The 22,992-nt window shown below is 38.1% G+C and overlaps 1 protein-coding gene across 6 annotated transcripts in view; it reads right to left on the bottom strand.

Moving 5' to 3' along the window:
• BAZ1A (bromodomain adjacent to zinc finger domain 1A) overlaps positions 1-22,992 on the bottom strand; it is a 65,555-nt gene that overhangs the window by 22,326 nt on the left and 20,237 nt on the right. For 4 of the 6 annotated variants that reach the window (XM_070755628.1, XM_070755658.1, XM_070755619.1 and 1 more), the window contains exons 9-20: positions 22,533-22,687; positions 20,988-21,083; positions 18,306-18,444; positions 16,071-16,217; positions 12,935-13,030; positions 12,595-12,819; positions 10,769-10,934; positions 10,032-10,142; positions 9,240-9,355; positions 4,972-5,580; positions 4,208-4,371; positions 3,893-4,047 (exon numbers count right to left, since the gene is read on the bottom strand). In XM_070755628.1, the coding sequence (XP_070611729.1) occupies positions 3,893-4,047; positions 4,208-4,371; positions 4,972-5,580; positions 9,240-9,355; positions 10,032-10,142; positions 10,769-10,934; positions 12,595-12,819; positions 12,935-13,030; positions 16,071-16,217; positions 18,306-18,444; positions 20,988-21,083; positions 22,533-22,687 (2,179 nt within the window). The remainder of the gene's footprint in view (positions 1-3,892; positions 4,048-4,207; positions 4,372-4,971; positions 5,581-9,239; positions 9,356-10,031; positions 10,143-10,768; positions 10,935-12,594; positions 12,820-12,934; positions 13,031-16,070; positions 16,218-18,305; positions 18,445-20,987; positions 21,084-22,532; positions 22,688-22,992) is intronic. The other 2 variants (XM_070755648.1, XM_070755670.1) reach the window with 1 other exon arrangement.

The following is a 22,992-nucleotide window of genomic DNA, read 5'->3' as shown; positions in this document are numbered from 1 at the left end:
TGTCCACCTGTCTGGGAAGAGTTTGATCTGGTGACACCTGATGAAGTGGACAAGGCCATTGGATCTGTGAGTTCCGCCACCTGCTTACTGGATCCGTGTCCCTCCTGGTTGGTCTCGGCCAGCAGGGAGGTGACACGGAGCTGGGTCCAAGAGATTACCAACGCTTCCTTGGGGAGGGGAGTTTTTCCAACCCTCTATAAAGAGGCGCTCGTGCGCCCCCTCCTCAAGAAGCCTTCCCTGGACCCAGCCGTACTTAATAACTATCGCCCAGTCTCCAACCTTCCCTTTATGGGGAAGGTTGTTGAGAAGGTGATGGCACTCCAGCTCCAACGGTCCTTGGAAGAAGCCGATTATCTAGGTCCCCAGCAGTCGGGTTTCAGACCCGGTTACAGCACAGAAACTGCTTTGGTCGCGTTGATGGATGATCTCTGGCAGGCCCGGGACAGGGGTTTATCCTCTGTCCTGGTGCTCCTTGACCTCTCAGCGGCTTTCGATACCATCGACCATGGTATCCTTCTGCACCGGCTGGAGGGGTTGGGAGTGGGGGGCACTGTTCTTCAGTGGTTCTCCTCCTACCTCTCCGGCCGGTCGCAGTCGGTGTCAGAGGTCGACTCCGAGGTCTCTCCCTTGTGGGGTGCCTCAGGGGTCGGTCCTCTCCCCCCTGCTATTTAATATCTACATGAAACCGCTGGGTGAGATCATCCGAGGGCATGGGGTGAGGTATCATCAGTACGCTGATGATACCCAGCTTTACATCTCCACCCCATGTCCAGTCAACGAAGCAGTGGAAGTGATGTGCCGGTGTCTGGAGGCTGTTGGGGCCTGGATGGGTGTCAACAGACTCAAGCTCAACCCGGATAAGACGGAGTGGCTGTGGGTCCTGCCTCCCAAGGACAATTCCATCTGTCCGTCCATTACCCTGGGGGGGGAATTATTGACCCCCTCGGAGAGGGTCCGCAACTTGGGCGTCCTCCTCGATCCACAGCTCACATTAGAGAACCATCTTTCAGCTGTGGTGAGGGGGGCGTTTGCCCAGGTTCGCCTGGTGCACCAGTTGCGGCCCTATCTGGACCGGGACTCATTGCTCACAGTCACTCATGCCCTCATCACCTCGAGGTTCGACTACTGTAACGCTCTCTACATGGGGCTACCTTTGAAAAGTGTTCGGAAACTTCAGATTGTGCAGAATGCAGCTGCGAGAGCAGTCATGGGCTTTACTAGGTTTGCCCATGTTTCGCCATCACTCCGCAGTCTGCATTGGTTGCCGATCAATTTCCAGTCACAATTCAAAGTGTTGGTTATGACCTTTAAAGCTCTTCATGGCATTGGACCAGAATACCTCCGAGACCGCCTCCTGCCGCACGAATCCCAGCGACCGATTAGGTCCCACAGAGTGGGCCTTCTCCGGGTCCCGTCAACTAAACAATGTCGGTTGGCGGGCCCCAGGGGAAGAGCCTTCTCTGTGGCGGCCCCGACCCTCTGGAACCAACTCCCCCCGGAGATTAGAACTGCCCCTACTCTCCCTGCCTTCCGTAAAGTTCTTAAAACCCACCTTTGCCGTCAGGCATGGGGGCACTGAAACATCTCCCCCGGGCATGTATAATTTATGTATGGTATGCTTGTGTGTGTGTTTGTTAGTATATTGGGGTTCTCTTTTAAACTTTTTAAAATATTTAAATTATTTGGATTTGTTACGATTTGTTTATGCCTTGTTGTGAGCCGCCCCGAGTCCGCGGAGAGGGGCGGCATACAAATCTAAATAATAAATAATAAATAAATAAATAATACCATGATTAATACCAGACAATCAAGGTGTAAACAATACTCAAATCAAGGAAGTATCAACAAGCAGTAACAATGACCAAAAAACTACGCAGGAGAAAACAATATTGCGTCTACCAATTCTGACAGGGTAAGTTACTGCGTATAAACAGAGAGCAAAACCAATTCCCCTTTATTTATTTATTTATTTATTATTTGGATTTGTATGCCGCCCCTCTCCGAAGACTCGGGGCGGCTCACAGCAAGTAGTACAAATCATAAATAATCCAATCAGTTAAAATATTTAAAGCTTTAAAAAACCCCATATACTAACTTTAGCAGTGAATATGTTACCTAGTTAGATAACAAAACATCTGCAAAAATCCAACAAAGTTCAAAAGGTATCAAGGGCTCCATATTATGCTTCACACAATCTTTACTAGGGCTATGTTTATTCTTATATACAGAAAACATGTTTCTAAAAAAAGATCTCCCCCTCCACTTTATTTACTGTATTCAGAAATGTGATTACTGAATGACACAGAGTTATGTCATCTTATAATAAGTCAAATCACTGGCCAATATCTTAATGATTTGTGATTTTGCTCTCCAGCGTTTAAAACAAGAATCTTATCTTTAATTTCCAGTGATTTACCTTGAGAAAGTCTGCAAAAAATATTTGTGCTATGTCATTCAGCTATAACTCATTTATTTTTAAGCAAACAAAAGAAAGGAGAAATAGTTGTAGGTAAGCCATTTCCTCCTATAAATATCCAAGCTTAAAGGGGGCAAGGGGAAGAGTTTCTCAACAGTATTACTTTTAAATTTAGATACTGGTTCACTTTTAATATAAAAATCAGAATTTGTGCTTTTAAAAAATGGTGGGGTGAAGGCTACCCTTTCCCTCAGACCTCTTACTATAGATGGGCTACAGCCAGTTCAGATAGGTTCAGGCAAACTGCTTGTTAAATTCAGAGAACAGCAAATCGCACCACTGACTTGCCCCGCCCCTCTCAGTCACTCCTTATCTCATCTTGCCCATCTTGGCCGATGCCTAGAGCCACACCCATGGCATAGCTGCTGCTGCTCTCTGTTTCCCTCGCTGGCGTGGCTCAATCACACATCCCTGTACACGACCTATGTTTCTGCCTCAGGTATCTGCCTTCCCCAATCTCTGCTCTTCGCCCAGCTTCCTCCCCATGACCAGCCTACCTTTCTGCTGCCTTAACTACATGCCTGTGCCTTCTCTGATCTCTGCAGGTTCCCCCTAGCGCACCCTACCCATCTAGTCCATTCCTTCAGCTGGCACCTTTCCCTATCTCAGGGTTCTCCCCCAGCATGCTCTACCTTTGTCCTCCATTTCTACTACCCATGCCTTCTCCGATCTCCACAGGTTCCTCCCACCTCAAGTGCTCCCTATCTTTCTACTCCATTTCTCCCTCTAGGGCCAGCATTGGAAAAACCTCACAATCGGCAGCAAACTGCATGCCTTAACAAGCCCACTGGTAATATCACCCCAAAGCTCTTAAAAATTTGGGGAGGCTGCGTATGTGGAGCGTTGGAGGAATCGGTGCCTGGAGCGAGAGGGGAGCACGGGGTGACTGGGTGGGGAAGGAGTCCCAGACTTCCAGTGCTCGTCTGGGGAACCAAAGCTTGGAGCAGCAGTGATGTCGAGTTTCCCATGCCCACTCAGTCACAAGACCACTCATCCAGTCATTAGGGAAGAACTGGTTGTTAAAAAATTTGAATCCCTCTACTGCCTCTTACCCATATGTTAAATGATTTATGCAGCCCTGGCTTGCTAAATTCTCTGTCCTCTTCAATATTGTGCCTTTGCACATCTCTCTTAATTCTTTTTGGTGTTGTTTATTAAGAATTAAAATGTACAAAAATTGAAAAATCAATATTAGGCAAATGAACAATGAAATACTTTCCCCAATGTGTTTTAGGCTTTCTCTATTATATGCACAAACTCTATTTTTTACAAAAATCCAAAGAGAATATTGACTATCACTATTTTCTAAGATTGCAGGATTATATCCTGCAATATGAAATCGGTGGTTAGAAATTAAACTTAATTATCCATTCAAATATTAATTAAAAAATAAAATATCTAGACAAGAACTGTTACCTGTCTTTTGCAAGAATTCTTATTTGATTATCTATTTCCATCTCTTCTACATTTTCATTAACAGATTTTATTACACCGTTTTCTTTATTTTCTTCATTTAGAAATTCATACTGCCCATTTTCTAAGGCTGCTCTCCAACTGTATCTGTCCATTACCTGTAAGTTCAATTATATTTATTTAGGTATCCATCACACAGAAAAACCTAAATAGTATTTTAAATTTCATTTACATTTTCAAGCAAATAAAAGTAGTGCTTTGAAAGAGTTCAGCAATTTCATAATATACTATTCTCTATAAAATTAAGGAGTCAAATACCTTAATGGAGCCCAATGTTCCTTGGAAAATTCTATCTTCAATGTCTAAGAGAAAGTCTCTAAGCCTTAATTCAAGTTGCTTTTCTGCAGATTTTTGGACTATATCACAACCATTCTGTATTTTTCCACGTCCCAACTGTGGCTTGGCTTCATTCTGTGTTTTTTCTGTAACATTAAAAGATTATATAAAATACCTTCTTACTTGACCATTAATCTTTTATTTAGTACTACTATGATAAATATCATTTAATTATTTTGTATTAGTAATACTGTAACAATATTTTACAATAACAATGCTGCTCTGTCTTATTGGAATATATTGTTAACTGAGATAAGTAAAGAGTCCACACTTTCTGCCCAGCAACAAAGAACACGTTCTTTGAGAGAGCATTCAAAAGTTAAGAGTCATAGCTTAAGATTGTTTTTGAGATCTCTTCTTTTTATATTCTTAGCTTCATTTCTGTTCAGATGGTTATTTTATAAAATTTCAGTTGGATGTTAGCGGTCTAGAGTTTTGGGGGCTAGTGAAATATAAACAAAATCTTTGCAAAGTATGGCATGTTTTAGATAGTCCTAAAAAGATTTTTTAAATGTTTGGTTAAAGAACATATTGAAAAATTCATTGACTATATTGATAGTATTATATAAATAAACTATGATTCACTTAAACTCAAATTGTTTCAACTGTCAGGATAAGAACAAATTCTACATGATATAAACTAAATAACCATAAAGACTACAATCATAAACATCTAGAATATTTACCTGAAATATAGAATTTTTCAATAGGAAAACAACTAAATCGTTCACATATTCTGGATTTTTCCTGTAAAAGAACGTCTTTCAAGGCACTTTCCCTATATCCTCTGGAATTGAGAGCTTCTAGGAGTTGGTCAAACTGTTCCTGAGAATTGTAAAAGCACCACCTATTTGGCTTTTGTATTGGTTGACATACATTTACAATAGCACTAGTTTCCAAATCTTGGCAAGTTTTGGAGGTAGATTCTACTGTCAAAGATTCTCCAGTTTTAACGACTATCTGAGATTTTTCTGATATATGAGCCTGTACATTATTATGAAATGAAGATGGTTGAGGCAACAGCATGTCCTCTGTAAGACCAGAATAGTCTTCTTCCACAAATAGTCCTGGAACTGATGAAAAGAGCCAATAGCGTCGATATAAGCGGTCACGGCCCAAAGATGAAATATTGGTACAGACTGTAGCTTTCTGAATCTTTTCTATGAGTTCCTTTTCTTTATTTTGTTGCTCCAGTTTTAACGCTGTCTCTTCTTCTGCAGTGAGCATTTCACATTTATCATCAGTAATCCCCAATGGTCTTGTAAAATCTTTAAAGTCATTCTGTCCTCCTCGCCCTAGAAGCAGTAGACAAGAAAAATTATAGTTATGTGCACAGGACAAGAAGCTTAATTAAAAATCATTTTAAAAACCTACCCTCTCATGCAAAATATCCAATTTAAAATTTAAATTTATAATATTTCTCTTAATATACTGCTGATTACAGAGAAAGTATAGAAAATGGTTACTGACATTCTCTCCAACCCTTTGATTACAACTCAATTCTGGTTTACATGACAAAGAAAGAAAAATGTTGGAGCTTAGACTGAAGAAATCAATAACATACTGAGCTATTGCCCATCAGTTTCTCCCATAAAGCTATGCTGTGGAAACCTCTTTCTCTCTGCAGCTCGTGGCTGGAGCCATCCCAATTTAAACCAGGTGTTTCTTTTGCTAGCTCTCCCACTAAATTAAATCTTTTCCCATTCACCACGTTTTCAGATAGTTATTATACTGATGGACAAATGTATATACAGAGCCCTGAGCATCTTTATATAATTTATTTCCAATATTCTGTTCAGAAGAACAGAAATTTGTTTTGGAGACAACTTGTAAAGATATTTTATATGAAGAGGGTTTTTTGCCATGTAGCTCTGAATTAAAATTGATTTGCAGCTGCATTTATTTATTTATTAAATTTAGAAACTGACCATCTCCCTCACAGAGGAATTCTAGGCAGCGTACAACTAAAAAGTAATCCTTTTACAGATACAGTGATCCCTCGATTATCACGAGGGTTCCGTTCCAAGACCCCTCGCGATAATCGATTTTTCGCGATATAGTGGTGCGGAAGTAAAAACACCATCTGCGCATGCGCGCCCTATTTTCCATGGCTGCGCATGCGCAGATGGTGTTTTTACTTCCGCACCTGGGAAGACCCAGGGAAGGTTCCTTCCGCCGCCCAGCAGCTGATCTGCTCGGCAGCGCCGCAGCAGCGAGGAGCCGAAGATCGGGGTTTCCCCGCCGCCCACGCAAAGGGGAAACCCCGATCTTCGGCTCCTCGCTGCTGCGGCGCTGCCGAGCAGATCAGCTGCTGGGCGGCCGAAGGAACCTTCCCTGGGTCTTCCCCGCCGCCCACGCAAAGGGGAAACCCCGATCTTCGGCTCCTCGCTGCTGCCCGCCCGCCGCTCGCCCGCCACCCGCCGCTCGAGAGCAAGAGGGGGAGAGATAGAGAAAGAGAGAGAAGGAAAGAAAGAGATGAGAGAGGGAGGAAGAGAGTGTGAGAGAGGAAGAAGCAAGATAGAAACATAGAAACATAGAAGTCTGACGGCAGAAAAAGACCTCATGGTCCATCTAGTCTGCCCTTATACTATTTTCTGTATTTTATCTTAGGATGGATATATGTTTATCCCAGGCATGTTTAAATTCAGTTACTGTGGATTTATCTACCACATCTGCTGGAAGTTTGTTCCAAGGATCTACTACTCTTTCAGTAAAATAATATTTTCTCATGTTGCTTTTGATCTTTCCCCCAACTAACTTCAGATTGTGTCCCCTTGTTCTTGTGTTCACTTTCCTATTAAAAACACTTCCCTCCTGGACCTTATTTAACCCTTTAATATATTTAAATGTTTCGATCATGTCCCCCCTTTTCCTTCTGTCCTCCAGACTATACAGATTGAGTTCATTAAGTCTTTCCTGATACGTTTTATGCTTAAGACCTTCCACCATTCTTGTAGCCCGTCTTTGGACCCGTTCAATTTTGTCAATATCTTTTTGTAGGTGAGGTCTCCAGAACTGAACACAGTATTCCAAATGTGGTCTCACCATCATTCTATATAGTGGGATCATAATCTCCCTCTTCCTGCTTGTTATACCTCTAGCTATGCAGCCAAGCATCCTACTTGCTTTCCCTACCGCCTGACTGCACTGTTCACCCATTTTGAGACTGTCAGAAATCACTACCCCTAAATCCTTTTCTTTTGAAGTATTTTCCAACACTGAACTGCCAATACAATACTCAGATTGAGGATTCCTTTTCCCCAAGTGCATTATTTTACATTTGGAAACATTAAACTGCAGTTTCCATTGCTTAGACCATTTATCTAGTAAAGCTAAATCATTTACCATATTACAGACGCCTCCAGGAATATCAACCCTATTGCACACTTTAGAGTCATCGGCAAATAGGCAAACCTTCCCTACCAAACCTTCCCCTATGTCACTCACAAATATATTAAAAAGAATAGGACCCAGAACAGATCCTTGTGGCACACCGCTTGTAACCTGACTCTGCTCAGAATACTCGCCATTAACAATAACTCTCTGATGTCTACGCTTCAGCCAGCTGCAAATCCATTGAACTATCCAGGGATTAAGTCCAATCTTCACTAATTTATCTATCAGCTCTTTATGTGGAACCGTATCAAAGGCTTTGCTGAAGTCCAGGTAGGCAATATCCACGGCACCACCTTCATCCAACAGCTTTGTGACATAGTCAAAGAAATTAATGAGATTAGTCTGACATGATTTGCCTTCAGTAAAGCCATGCTGATTTGGGTCTAATAAGTTATTGTTTTTTAGGTGCTGATTTATCCTCTTTTTGAGTAGAGTCTCCATCATTTTAACTACAACTGATGTCAAGCTAACTGGCCTGTAGTTAGAGATAGAGAAAGATGAGAAAGGAAGAGAGTGACGTCATCGGGTGGGAAAATATTTTTAATTAATATTTTTTGAAAAATCGCGATATAGCGTTTTGCGAAGATCGAGATCGCGAAAATCGAGGGAACACTGTAGTCTTCACTTACTACTACAAATGGAACCAGACTTTCTATTGTGGTCACAATCAGACTCAATTTTACAATAATTTTTACAATCATTAATTGAATCATCTTGGTTCTTAAGCATGTGGAATGTAGTGTTTTTTGCAGGAAATCAGCAAAAAAGGTCATAAATTGAAATCATGTGATTAAAGGAAGCTACAAGTAGTTATAAATACAAAAGAGTTACCAAGTGCCTAAATTACAACCTTGTGACATGGGGGTGGTACACTGTGATAAGTAAGAATACTAGGCAGAAATTATTTTTCCCAATCTGTCATATATTTGAACTGTTGTTAAACAAATAGTCACAAGTTAAAAACTGGCAACAATTGCATTTTATCTTGTCTTTCATGGAATAACATAGAATTCCTTCCCATCTCTTTCCAAAACACTACTGAAATGGCTAAAATACACCAACACACAAAGAATAACATCCTTTCTTTCTGATGGAATTATCAACTGCAGTAAATTATACAACCTTAATTTTTTTCAGATATTGTATAGCGTCTTGCCTTAAAAATCAATGCAACTATACGACTCATACAATTTCAGATAACAAAATACGTCAGATAATAGAGAAAAGAAAAATGATGACCCGGTATTTATAAAAACAAGAATATAATCTATTATATGAAATTATTCAATAGTGTGCATATTTTACATAGGAAGGAATTTTTTTTAGTTTTAGAAAAAAGCTTAACACCACCAAAAAGTAACTTTGTAATGAAATAAAATGGTGAGTACCCTTAAATATCAAGGTTGATCAACATAATAATTGACTCATATAAATAATCCAAGCCGACATAAGTTGGTGAAAAAGGAAGCAATGCTGAAGTTTCAGTTGTATTCTTTCATTCCAATAACAACCTTAACAATTAAGTTTGAGTCAATATAAATTAAAGTTTAACAAATACCTTTTTTTTTATTAAGCGTGGAGTTATCTTCCTCATCTGTCACTTCTTGCTCCTTTGTTTCAATCCCCTTGCTTTCTGTACTTGTATCAAGCTCTTCTCGATCTTCATCACTGATACTATAGACATAAAAATGGATACGAAAAAATGTTGGTTCAAAGAAAGGTAGATATCATAAAACATTTTATTGTCCCATCTATGTCGATATCAAAAGGGGAGAAAGGTGCTGCTATTCCCTGGGAATAGATTTCTAAGGAAAGGAAGTTTTACAGTGACTAAAGGCATATAAATACAATAAATGCAATAAATGCAATAAATGCAATAAATGCAATAAATGCAATAAATAAATAAATAAATAAATAAATAAATAAATAAATAAAGAAAGAAAGAAAGAAAGAAAGAAAGAAAGAAAGAAAGAAAGAAAGAATGAATGTTTCCCCTATAGTTTCAATGTATACTAAAATAACTGTTTTGGTGTATCTTCCTTCGAATATGAACAGTTAGTATGATTGAAGTAATTTGAAAAGGACTTCAAAATAATTGGAAAGCTACATTTATACTAATCCTAGATAGCTCAAGTATCCCCAAATCAGGACTCAGGATCCCCTGGGGTGTACAAATACAAAGAAATTCTAATTGGGGGAAGCATGAGAATTTAATGCTTTTTTAAAAAGCGCCCTCGGAGAGGGGCAGCATACAAATCCAATTAAATAATAAATAAAGAGAAGCATATCAAGGTATTCAGTTAAGCAATAACATACTGAGATATGAACCTTAAATAAAAATTGATCATACCTACTAGACAGTTCAACTGCAGGATTTTTCTCTAGTTCTTTCAGTTTCTCATGTTTCTCTTTCATCTTTTGCTCCTGCCCTTTCAACCTTTCTTCTTTTTTTCTGCGGATTCTGAAGTTACATGGCATAATGAAATTTATTATTCTCAACATACATTATTTTTGGTTCTTTCCTGTGAGCACAATTTTTCCAGTGTATATCAGAAATCGCAACATATTCTGTATTCTTAAATACATTGGAATGCGCTAGAATTTGTAGAAATACCAGTACATAACTAAATTTTGTATTAAAAATACTAACATTATAAACTGCCTGAAATAAAGTAATGTAACCTTAGCAATAAATGTTTTACTAAACCAAACTGAAAACTGCCCTGTTTCCCTGAAAATAAGACATTCCCTGAAAATAAGCCCTCCTCCCAAAATAAACCCTTCCCCGCAAATATTTAAGCGCATGTGCAGACAATCCCCACCTTCTTCTCTGGTTAGGGTTAGGGAGAAAGAGCTGGAAATCAGGTAAGACAGCAAGAGGAGCCCCGTCATGATCCATGCGCCCCAAAATAATGCCAAGAACTTATTTCGGGGTTCAAAAAAATATAAGACAGGGTCTTATTTGGGGGGAAACACAGTATTATAAAGAGAACTATAATTACTATAGGCAAACCCTATCAACATTTTGTAGAAAACTAGCTTTCTAGAGTGACAATTTTGCTTTTTCTTTGTCAGGTTTGGACTCACTTTGCTGCTGCAGCTCCTCTTTCTCTGCGATGCTGTTCTGCTTTTAATTCTCTGAACTCTTGTTTTGTTTGTCGCAATACCTCAACAGAGTCTTCTATGAAGTCTCGAGTAGAAACAAGAGTTAGAAGTTTCCCACAAAGAGCATGAAGAATCCTCATTTTTTCAGCTGATAAATATATATGTAAAAAGATGTTTCATTGTCAGTTGACCTCATTAAAAAAATCAGGTTTGACATTTTAACACAGAAATTATATTTACTTCACCAAACTACAGTATATAGACACTACAGTATTTGGGTAAAAGGAATACAGTGGTACCTCGAGATACGAGTTTAATTCGTTCCGGACCTGGGCTCTTAAGTCGAGCAGCTCTTATCTCGAACGACTTTTCCCCATAGGAATTAATGTAAATAATTTTAATTGGTTCCAGCCCTCAAAAAACTCACAAAGTTAGTCTAAATTATGCAGAAAGACATGTTTTTAATGAAGAAATGTACATGTACATATAAATGAATAATGAAGTTTCTTTCACTTAACTTGTAAACTTTCTTAAACTTTTAAATTTACATATGTTCAACTTCTCTGCCACCCAATCCTGTAGGACAGAGGTCCCCAACCCTTTTTGCACCAGGGACCGGCTTTAAGCGATCAAGAGAGGAATGGGTGAATGAATGGATGGAGGGTGGGAAGGAAGGAAGGAAAGAGGGAAGGGACAGGAACAGAGGAAGGAAGCAAGGAAACTTATGAAAGGGGAGAGTAAGAGAGGAATGAGTGAAGGGAGGGAGGGAGGGAAGAAGGTGGGAAGGAGAAAGAAAAGAAGAAATAGAGGAAGGGAAGGTAAAAGAGAGAAAGAAAAAGAGCAAGCAAGCAAGCAAGCAAGCAAGCAAGCAAGAAAGAAAGAAAGAAAGAAAGGGGGAAGGGACAGGAACAGAGGAAGGAAGCAAGGAAACTTATGAAAGGGGAGAGTAAGAGAGGAATGAGTGAAGGGAGGGAGGGAGGGAAGAAGGTGGGAAGGAGAAAGAAAAGAAGAAATAGAGGAAGGGAAGGTAAAAGAGAGAAAGAAAAAGAGCAAGAAAGAAAGCTGCAAGCACCCCCCGAGCCCCCCAGGCCGGCTGCAACCTTTTAAAACACGCGCGCCGCTTCGCAGCTGTCTCCTGAAGCCGAACGCGGAAGTTAGCGTTTGGCTTCAGGAGACAGCTCCTTGGCGCTTGTATCTCGAATTTGGGCTTGTAAGTAGAACAAAAATATCTCTCCCCTCCCAGCTCTTATCTCGAGTTGCTCTTAAGTAGAGCAGCTCTTATGTCGGGGTTCCACTGTATATTGTACATATAATTATTAGATTTTATGTATTAGTCCCATCCAGACACATTATTAACAACTCCAATATACTGTCCATCGTGTGCATGTGTAAAAGCCAAAAAAAACCATGCAATACACTAGATAGAAAACTGAAATTGAAGGGACATTCAAAGGTACTTTTGGAAAATATGTCATACTTTTAAACAAAATAAACTCAGCTCAAAATTCTAATAAGGAACATCCAGCTATTTATATTAAAATAATTCCTTTGATCAGACATTTAATATTTTAAATACCAGAACAACTTCCATAAAGTTAAACCCTAATCCTGAACTATAGTTATAAAACAGCCAAATCATTTTCATTATTCTTATAAAGCCACATATATTAATATTGATTGTAAATTGCAACATGGTATCCTCACAATTAAAAGATTATTGAATATGATTGTCTTTCAAAATACTTCTGCAGATTTGTTTAGTTAAGCTTTAAGTGACAGAGCATAAGAAACTGGTGTAGCTCTATTACCTGATGATAAATCATATACTGAAGTACATGAGAGTTTCTTCAATAATCCAGGATTACTCAATCTTAGCTCCATGCAAGCATCATCTGTAGTATCAAATCCACCTCGCTTCTGGTAGCGATATTTAGCATTTGCTGATGTTACATCTGCACCTGATGCCAGGATATGAAGCCTGAGAATCTCAGAAAGAGTGCAGCTATCAAGATCCAGGTTTTTTAAATTACAACCTACAGTAACAATAAAATCAGGTTAGTCTATTTGACTTCTAAATATGCTTAAGCAAATAATGTAAATTATACTTTTGAAAAATACAGCAAAAAAGAGAGAGAAACCCACACATACCCTGATGTAACTGGGGCCATGCAGCTGCCAAAGTTGCAACTGCAGATAGTGCAGATTTTGTGGGGTCTGCATCTTCATCCAAAGCCTCTGTTAAATCTTTAAGGAAATAAATACTTTATTCTAGTGTAAAATAACATTTCTGTATGGAGTGCAAGTAAGCAAGCAAGCCATTTTAAGCAATGCAGAAACAACATTTAAATTCAATATTCAAGTAAGTTGCAATGCAACAAAAATATAATACATTGGCAAACAGCTGGAGAAAGTATGCAACACTCACTAAAAGTTTCTTGCCCACAATTGGACTGCAAGATTACAAACACACTCATGCAAAGATTTTTAACACAAACTATCACTCCATTCCTTATAATTATATAATTACCTACTGCCAAACAAATAAGAGATAAATAGGCAGCAGTCAATGCTTCTCTGCCATAGTGAAGTTCTTTATTCCATATAATTGGCAAAACAATTAAGATCTCTCTAAAGCAGCAGCAGGCATTTTGAATTAACGTGCAAATACAATCTTTTAACATATTAAGCAACTGCAAGTAAACCACTCTCCTCTTTCTTCTGCAGGTATTAAAACTAAATGTATTTAACTTTGCTTAGCTGGAAGCAAAATTTAATACATTTCCTGTTGGTGAAGTACTTGTTTATCTTTCTAACTGTTAACACTGAATGATAGCCTACAAACAGAACTTAAATCTTCTCTACAAAACAGAACTGAGTTATCCTTATCAAATAAATTTAAATGTAATCGTCCTTACACAATAGGTGTGAATAAATACTTTAGTAATTTTTATGTGTAAGCAGCCTAATCAAATGAAATACCTTATGGTGCAAACCATTACAACCATTTTACAAAATATTTTTACAGATGAAATTATTAATATTTATTCTAACTTGAATGCCATAATTTGAGTAGATCAAATGTTTGTAAATTTAACATCTGATTTTCAGAGTGAACTATTTTTCAATTTGTAATGCTATATATGCAGAGAAGATACCCAGAAAATGAGATTGATTGCTTTGACCTCTATCATTTTCACCATATAAAAGAATTTATAAAGAACCAGCCAGAAGATCAGAGAACTAATCAATACAGGTAGTTCTTGACTTACAACCATAATTGAGACCGCAATTTCTGTTGTTAAATGAGACATTTGTTAAGTGAGTTTTGCCCGGTTTTATGACCTTTCTTGCCACAGTTGTTCAGTAACTTACTGCACTTGATAGGTTAGTAACCTGGTTGTTAAGTGAACCTGGCTTCCCCACTGTCTATGCTTGTTAGAAAGTCACAAAAGACTCTGGGACACAGCTATGGTCGTAAGTATGAACCAGTTGCCAAGCATCTGAATTTTGATCACATGATTATGAGGATCTGCAAAAGTTGTGACTGTGAAAAATGGTCATAAGTTACATTTTTCAGTGACACTGTAACAGTCACTTTATGAACTGTTGAAATCAAGGACTACATGTACATGTAGGACAGACTTGTTCTATCTGGCCCACTATAACTATGATGATATGGTTTGTGTAAAAAGCTCTGCTTGAATTCTGTCATGCTGAGTAATTGTTGGCCAGTGCCTAGCATACCATTCTTGACTCTTGATCTTTAGATGAAGTGCCATCTAAAATTCAGTTTTGTGGATCTATTGTTTTGGTTGCCTTTGCTAGGAAGAAAATATGTGGAATGAATCTCTGTTAATTCTATCACTCTTCAGGAAAATCTGGTTGAGTTGGGATTAGCAATGTTTCATTATGATTTGCAAAGTATTGCACTGGAGGAATTTCTCCAATTATGTATCTCTATAAAAGATACTATTTTGAAGATGGTAATATTAATGCAGATGTTGTCCAATTCTGTTTTTGTACATCACAATCTTGTAATATTATTCATTTCTGACTTGACAATTACTATCCATAATAATGAAATAATAATTTATGCAATATGTTAATCCAGACAAAACAGAAAAATTCTACCATTAATTCCTCAAAGTAGTTTTGGGAATTTTGTATCGATAGGTAATACTAATCTGTTTAGAGATTGTTCTTCTTGTGGGAAAAAAGTATGCAGGACTTGGAAAGTATTAATAGGAAGTGTTTCCCCTACATTTTAATTTTTTAAAAACCCTAGTGAACTTTGAGCAATACTACAGTAGGGGCTTCCTCATATTCTCTGGTGCTTTCAAAAAGAAATCATTCAGCCACATAATATAGCAAAGCTATGTATCACTCCTCTTTGCCTGCCACTGCACTATTGAAACAGAATACAGGAAATTTCTCAGAATGAAGAATGATAGAATTGGAAGGAGTTAAATTCTCTGCTCAATCTGGATTCCAAATAAATGTATCTCCAGATAGCTGTCCAGTAAAATGCCCTATTTTTCAGAAGAGTTGTCTTCTGGAGATAGTCTTAGTTTTATTCCTAGTCTATTACAGCTACCTTAAATTGTCTCCAGTTCTACTTTTAAAGTAGTGTTCTCCCAATACAAATCTTACCATGTAAAGTTTTCACAATGCGTTCCTTATTGAAAATTACATAATCAGGGCCTGTGATCTGACCAATAACCAGTAGCTACTTTTGGCTGTTGTGTGCATATCCCTCCCCTCCAGTTATTGGCTACTGTCATCCAAGGCCATTTTGGTTTGGGCTACAGGAGACATACAAGCAGTCCTTTCTTCCTCAACAGTCAATCATTCAGTAACTGTTCAAAAGTTATAACAGCAATGAGTGAATGATAGTCATGACTGGACCTTGTAGCACTACACTAGAAGTTCATGCAACTGCTAACTAGATGTTATTTACCTCGCCAAGATGAAAAAAACCACATCTGCAGAAATTCAATACAAGAAGCTCTACTGCTGATATTGTTTTAAAATTAAATAAGCAAACACAATTTTAAATCTTTGGAAAAACATACCAGCTTGAATTTCTTGAGATATAATAAATGGAATCTCTGCCCTTTTAAGAAAGATAAAAGTAGAAATATATCTGGATCATCATTGCAGCTTGTGTCTAAAACATTATCTTTTCAAAACAGTTGCATAGCAAAGCACAGTTAATTGAAAGCAAATATTACTGTGAATGCAGATTAGTATGAAAGTTGTTCTTTAAAAGTGTAGCTGATCTGACCTTTGGTCTCAGCATCTGCTATTTGATCTTTGGCAATTTCTTCTTCTTCTTCAGCCATAGCTTGAAAAATGGCAGTCAGGAAAAAAAACAATAATTCACAAAGTGGGCCTTCGCTGTCATTTCCTACAAGAGCTTCTTCTAAAATTTCTGTAAATAATAAAATAAAGTTTTAGTTTCTCTGCAGCATCCAAGTACAAAAGCTTAAAAGATGCATTTGGATCCGAATCTTAGCTTGAGAAATCTGATTTTGTTCTCTAATGTGCTATTTTAGACGTGCAGAATCCAACTGGTTAACATGCTCAGGTACATTCCCATAATCAATTTAGAATGGCACAGGCAAATGAAAGAGAACATACAGATGTCAAAATCTTGCTGTACTGTTAAATAACATCCATATAATAAAGGGCAGATGGAATAAAATACTGGGGAGGGTGGGGGATAACTAGATGTCCCAAACTGGATCAGAGTTATCCTCCCTATTCACTTCAAATTAACCTACTAAATGGAGAAAAAAGTGTTTCTAATTAGGTGACATGTTCCTTGCATATGGGAGCTGTCTGATCACAGAAGACCCCTCTGGCTGGAGGAGGAATCAGACAGTGTACCAGAAGGAGACAGGAGTGAGGAAGGCGTAGAGAGACAGAGAGGGAAATGGAGCCAGTCAGATCTCCAGACAGGGTTTCCTCTGAATCAGGGGGGGAACAAGCCTATTCTCAATGTTCGGGCTAGGAAAATGATGGGACGCCAAAAGCAGCTGGGAAAAAGGGGAAACAGATTCTAGGTCACAGATGTCACGAATTAATGACACAACCTTGAAAAGGGGGAGTTTTGGAGATGACAATGTGGGAGTTTTCAGTTCAGTTCTTGGAGTGACTGATGAATTGTGGTTTTGTGTTTGCTGTGGATAACTTTGGACATTTTGACATTTAAGCCTTGAGTTTTGGCTAACGTAAGCCAGAAAGGCTTCTGTACTGACTTGAGTGAATTAACTCTGACCTGCTGGACTCTTAAACTAACATTATTCTGAAACTCCGTGGCTTGCAGCCTTCTGAATATAAAGAACACCTCGTTTTATTTTTACAAGCTTGTGTGTGTGTGTGTTTGATTAATTACTTCGTTTCTGGGTGGCCTGGGGCCAGGCAGAACAGAGTATAACTTATGTTTGATAGTTATTTGTTTTATTATTAAGATTTTAATGTATTTTAATATTAGATTTCTTTATATTTTGTACTTGTCTATTATGAACCGCCCTGAGTCTCATGAGAAGGCCGGCAAAGAAATCTGATGAAATAAATAAATAATAAATAAATAAATAAATGAGGGACAGGTTGTGTTTCAGGCCTCCATGTCTATCAAGGGAAGGATTTTCCACTTCGGCATAAACTGATTCCTTCACTCCTCTCTCAAACCAAACTGACCAATCATTCTCAACGACTCTCTGCTTGCTCATCTAACAAACTTATTCAGATTAGGTAACAAATGTAACTGCTCCGAAGGACATATATAGCAATAGCAATAGCATTTAGACTTATATATCACTTCACAGAGCTTTACAGCCCTCTCTAAGCGGTTTACAGAGAATAAGCATATTGCCCACAACAATCTGGGTCCTCATTTTCCTGACCGTGGAAGGATGGAAGGCTGAGTCAAACTTGAGCCTGCCAAACTGCTGGCACACGGTGATCAGCAGAAGTAGCTTGCAGTACTGCACTCTAACCACTGCACTGCCGAGACTCTCTGGGATTCCCCTGACCAACTTAGTCAGATTGAATAAGTGATTTGGATAAGCACCAAAATGTTTCAAGCCAAAAAGACAACCAGTTGCCATGACTCAATTTCCAGACTATTTAATTTAATTTATTGTATTTCTATGCCACCCAACTTCCAAAGGACTCTATGGCTTACAACAGGATATAGAAAATACATTTAAAAACATCATAAAAGATTAAAAAACAGTTTAAAAATCTAACTCTACCTGGACGAGAAGAATATTCATCAACATATCAAATGGCATTTTGGAGGTGCTATACTGTATATTCTGTTAAAAGGAATATTTTTACATATAATCTGATGTATGCTAAAGAAATATAGTTTTCAAACTGATAACCAACTCACGTATGAGAATTTACTTTAAATGTAAGTAAAACTTTGAGACTTTATAAATTGTTTATAAATGGCTAGATATTAGAAAAATATACCTTAATTCAAAACAAAAGCCAAGAAAAAAATACTTGCCTAAAGTCATTCCATCAGGAAATTCATCTTGAAGATCAAATAATTCCCCAAATGCATGGAGGAACTCCAAAACCATTACAGCATCACCAAAGATTTCTGGAGGTAATCTGGTTTTCACCGGAGTTGGAACTGGAAGTTCCTGTAATACAAATGAAACATCATTTGACAATGAAATGAAACGTTTTGACAATGCCAGATATACAACTACCGTATAAAGGATAGACCCAGAAAAATTACAAAATTATATGATGAATTGAACATTTCAACCTCCTTTATATAGAAGGAAGGTTAAGAGGCAAAATGGAAAGGCTGTCTGATAGGGAGAACTTAATACCTGAAAATGAGCCTCCAAAAATTCAAAATACCTTACACTTCTCTTGGCAGAAACCTACATAAAATTTCAGAATCCTGTCTATACTTGGGGATCTTGAGGATCACAAATGAGATATTGTGCAGCCTCATGAGTTTCATTCTTCATGAGTGTGCAGGATGCTCATTCCCAATTTACAAAGTGACCTAGCACCCTTTAAGCCATAGCTATATTACCAATGATCTTTGAATTTTCTATTCATTTCTCTGGGGAGTGGGGGTGGCCATTCTGACAAAATGAATGCCCAGCTGTAAAATGAGCAGCATTTACATATTACAAAAATGGAAACCAAATGTCATAATTAAGTGGCTTGAAATTAAACCTTATGTCTTTTCTTGTGTTGGGCACATTGATAAATTCCAAACAAATAAATATTGGTTTCAGGAACATTAGAAAACTGATACTTTACAATATGGCTCTGCATAGTAACAGAGATGAGAATTCAAACACAATGATGTTACTGTATATTGATCTGCATCTACAACCTCTGCCACAAGAATACATAACTTCTATGGGCTCTACTCATAGGCTAAGTTTTGCAAAGCATATCAATGTCCACACAGCAGAAATAAAAGAATAACTTTTATTTCTTACTTTTTTATTTTATTTTATTGAAGTGGATTATAAAAGCAATATTTAACTTGGCTAAAAAACAACAACAATCAAGAACAAGAGCTGTCTGCTACTGATTTCTGCACCAGTAGAGGGCACCATGACTACATAAAGTTGCTTCTTTCAGCTGTTTCTAACCAGCAAGGCTTGAGGGACATTTTAGACATTGAATAAAATATCAGTTTCACAACTTCATTTAAATATTTTTTCAGAGTTTCTTTTTCGAAAAGGTGGAGAAATTACAACATTTCAGCAACTGATGAATAGACGTGGGGAATACTCAGACTTCAGTGGGAATTAAAGAAGAATATATAAGAGACATCAGAGCAGATGGATTGGGAAGTACTAGTTGGGGAAGGTGAATCTAAAGAGCAGGTGGAGTATAAAAAAAAAAGATGGAACAGAGAAAGAACCGAGAAGCAGGAAAGCGGTAGAGATATTAAGAAAGCAAACAGGAAATTTTACATTTTAATGCAGAGATGGGAAAGCAGCAAGTGGACAGAATGTACTGGGGAAAGCGTAAAGGAACAGTCAAACACAATAAAACAGCAGGTGAATACAGTAAAGGGAAAAGTCTATCATCTACAATTAAGGGGCATGCATAAGTGCACCAACATGCGGACTGTCCCTGTTCTACCGTCCCCCATTTATTCTTATCTATTTCCTGTACTCATAATCATGTTTATTTGTTACCTTACACATGCTTGACAAAATAATAAACAAACAAAATATAGTTCCACTGTCATGTGTATAACATTTTTCCTTATCCCCAGGAGTCCTGTCTAACACTTTTCTGTACTCAGATATTCTCCCATCCACACAGATAATTTCTGCTGGGTAAGTTATAGGCACTAATCATTGTCTTTCCTGGTCAAAAAGCACTTCTGCTTGCAAGGTAACATACTAGATGTATGGAACTATATATATGTGCTCCGTGTTTATTAATGACCACTTGTTCAACAACTATTTGAACTAACAACAATGCTGATTGAGTTTTAGTTACAACTGCTCTTGCTAATTACTTTCATTGAAGCATCCCCACAGTCATTGGATTGTCAATTTTGATCATCTTTGACAGATTCCTACAATCAACCAATAGGTAAGCTGACAGGCGGTCACAAGTGGCTATCACATAATGTCTTCCATTAACAACCACAACTGGAAATGCTGAAGTTCCGTTACAAAGTGGTATGGTCATATGACGTCATGCTTTATGACTGTCGCTTAGCAATGGAAATTCCAGTCCCAATTACCGTACTTTTGTAAGGATTACCTATAAATAAGTTACCTCGCCACACTGTAAATACCTTTATCAAAACTTAGTAAAATTTCAACTTTCCCCTTTACTTTTTGTGAGGGATGAGTTCAGACCATAAATAATTATTTAGCCTGGTCCTTAGGAAAATGGAAAAAGGAGTTGCCTTTGGTCCTAGTTACCACTCCTTGCTTTAATTCTGTTCACCATGGAGTAAAGAAGGAATGCAAACTTTAACAGAAAAAATAAATCCACCCTTCTCATCACTAGAATGAAGAGATGGATGTATTTTCAAAACATGCATCATGACCATGCAACTTCTGGCATTCTATGTTTAACATGACAGGTCCAAGCATACTGGTTTGGCAGGTTTGAAATTAAACACATAATTAGCATAGGCTGGTACATGTTACAGAACAGTTATAAGTTTCCCATTTTATATTACCTTAAGATCATCACATTCCATATCTTCTCTGCGCTTACTCCACTGTTTTAGATGTTCCAGATATTTCTTTTTTTCCTCACGCAGTTTTTCTCTTTCCTTTAATTATATAGACATTTTATTAGGAAATTATTTTCTCACTTCACATCTTTATTTCAATTCCTCATTATTTTCATTTTAATTATTAAATGCAAAATTAATACAAAAGATTAGAAGAACTTTCTTTACATCTCAAATATTTAGGTTGCTATTAAATTTACTGCATATTGTAACTCTTAGAACTTCAGTATTGCATGAATAAAAGGCACATTTTCCCCTACATTCTTACTATAAGAATTAACAATTAAAAAATACAAATGAAAATGTTCTTATACAAGTTTTAATTGCCACACCATAAATCTTAAGTTTCTGATTGAAGCATTAGGCAAGCAATCTAGACCTGCCGCGGCCACAGGCAAGCCAAAAATTGATTTGATTGATTGATTGATTTATTGTATTTGTATGCCGCCCCACTCCGGAGACTCGGGGCGGTAGGCTGGAGTGTCTGATTGGCCGCAGGAGGCTCATCTTTGTGTGGCAGCAGATGAAGGCAGAGGCGTGGTGTAGAAGGCAGAAGATTCTGATGCGCTGCACAGGTCGTAGGTAAGCCAAGAGAGGCAAAGACAATCCTCCCCATGCCACCCGCACCTACTCCGGCCAACCAACTTTCAGCTTTCCTGTGGCACATCTGGATTGCCTGCATTTCCCCCACATCTCTGCCTCTGTCTGTTGCTGGTCCCGCTGTGCAGACGAGCCTCCTGTAGCCACTCGCCACTCTAGCCAGACTCTCAGCGTTCCCATGGCCCGTGTAGTGCATCAGAGCTGGGGTGGCGCAGCAGGTAGAGTGCTGTACTGCAGGCCACTGAAGCTGACTGTAGATCTCCAGGTCAGCGGTTCAGATCACATCACCGGCTCAAGGTTGACTCAGCCTTCCATCCTTCCGAGGTGGGTAAAATGAGGACCCAGATTGTGGGGGCAATGGGCTGGCTCTGTTAAAAAGTGCTACAGTATTGCTAACATGTTGTAAGCCGCCCTGAGTCTAAGGAGAAGGGCAGCATAAAAATCAAACAAACAAACAAACAAACAAATCTGGATCGTGTCTCTCCCAACTCTGTCCCAATTTGCTTGGACAGGTAATCAGCTCATCTGCAGTAACTGAAGGTGCTGCCGGATACTGTTGGCCCACGGTCTCTCGCCACCTTCTCTGCTGGCCATGCCCACCCTCCCTTCACTAGGGCTTATTTTGGGGGTAGGGTTTGTGTTAGGCACACGCTTAAAAATTCAGACGAGGGCTTACTTTCGGAAATGTTATTTTCGGAAACATGATAGATATGAAGTAACTTGCAAAAGCTTTTTTACTCCACAATGTCATTTATCTCAAAAAACCCATAGCATTTGTTCTTTCTCCAGAGTGCCAAGTCTAACAATTTCAATTAGAAAATACCAAATAAAGTTACAAATGTGATTGTCATCACCACTTCAAATCTAGACTTAATAAAAATGTCATGCCTTTTCTTTTTCCATTTTCAGTCGCTCCTTCTCTTCTTTTTTCTTTAGTCTTTCTTCCTCTACTAGTTTCTTTAATTCTTCTTTTCTTTTTTCTTTGTCTTGTTTCTCCTTTCTCTTGAAATTCATAGCATTTGTTTTCTCCCTTCTTAATTTTTCTATTTCAAAAAAATATTGGTGAATTAGAATTAGAGCTACATTTCATAGATACATCAAGATAAGGTATTGAACAAAAAGTATTTTGTAATTTTTTAATCAACAAATTGACGTTATATTAATACAATTCAAAACAAATGTAAAAGGCAAAATTTTCAGATTCAGCAGAAGCAAATTTCTTTCAATGAGAAAAATTAGCAAAAATGCTGGATGTTTAGTTTAAAAGTATATGCTCCCAGTAGGTATACCCAAAGCATGAATATCAGCTCGCTAAAAGCAGCAGGCACCTATATTGGGCAGCAGTTAT

The sequence above is a fragment of the Erythrolamprus reginae genome, chromosome 1 (assembly GCF_031021105.1).
Source record: "Erythrolamprus reginae isolate rEryReg1 chromosome 1, rEryReg1.hap1, whole genome shotgun sequence".
In the NCBI taxonomy this organism is placed as follows: domain Eukaryota; kingdom Metazoa; phylum Chordata; class Lepidosauria; order Squamata; family Dipsadidae; genus Erythrolamprus; species Erythrolamprus reginae.
The sequence above is the reverse complement of the archived record's forward strand: the minus strand, read 5'-3'. Positions and strand labels throughout refer to the sequence as shown.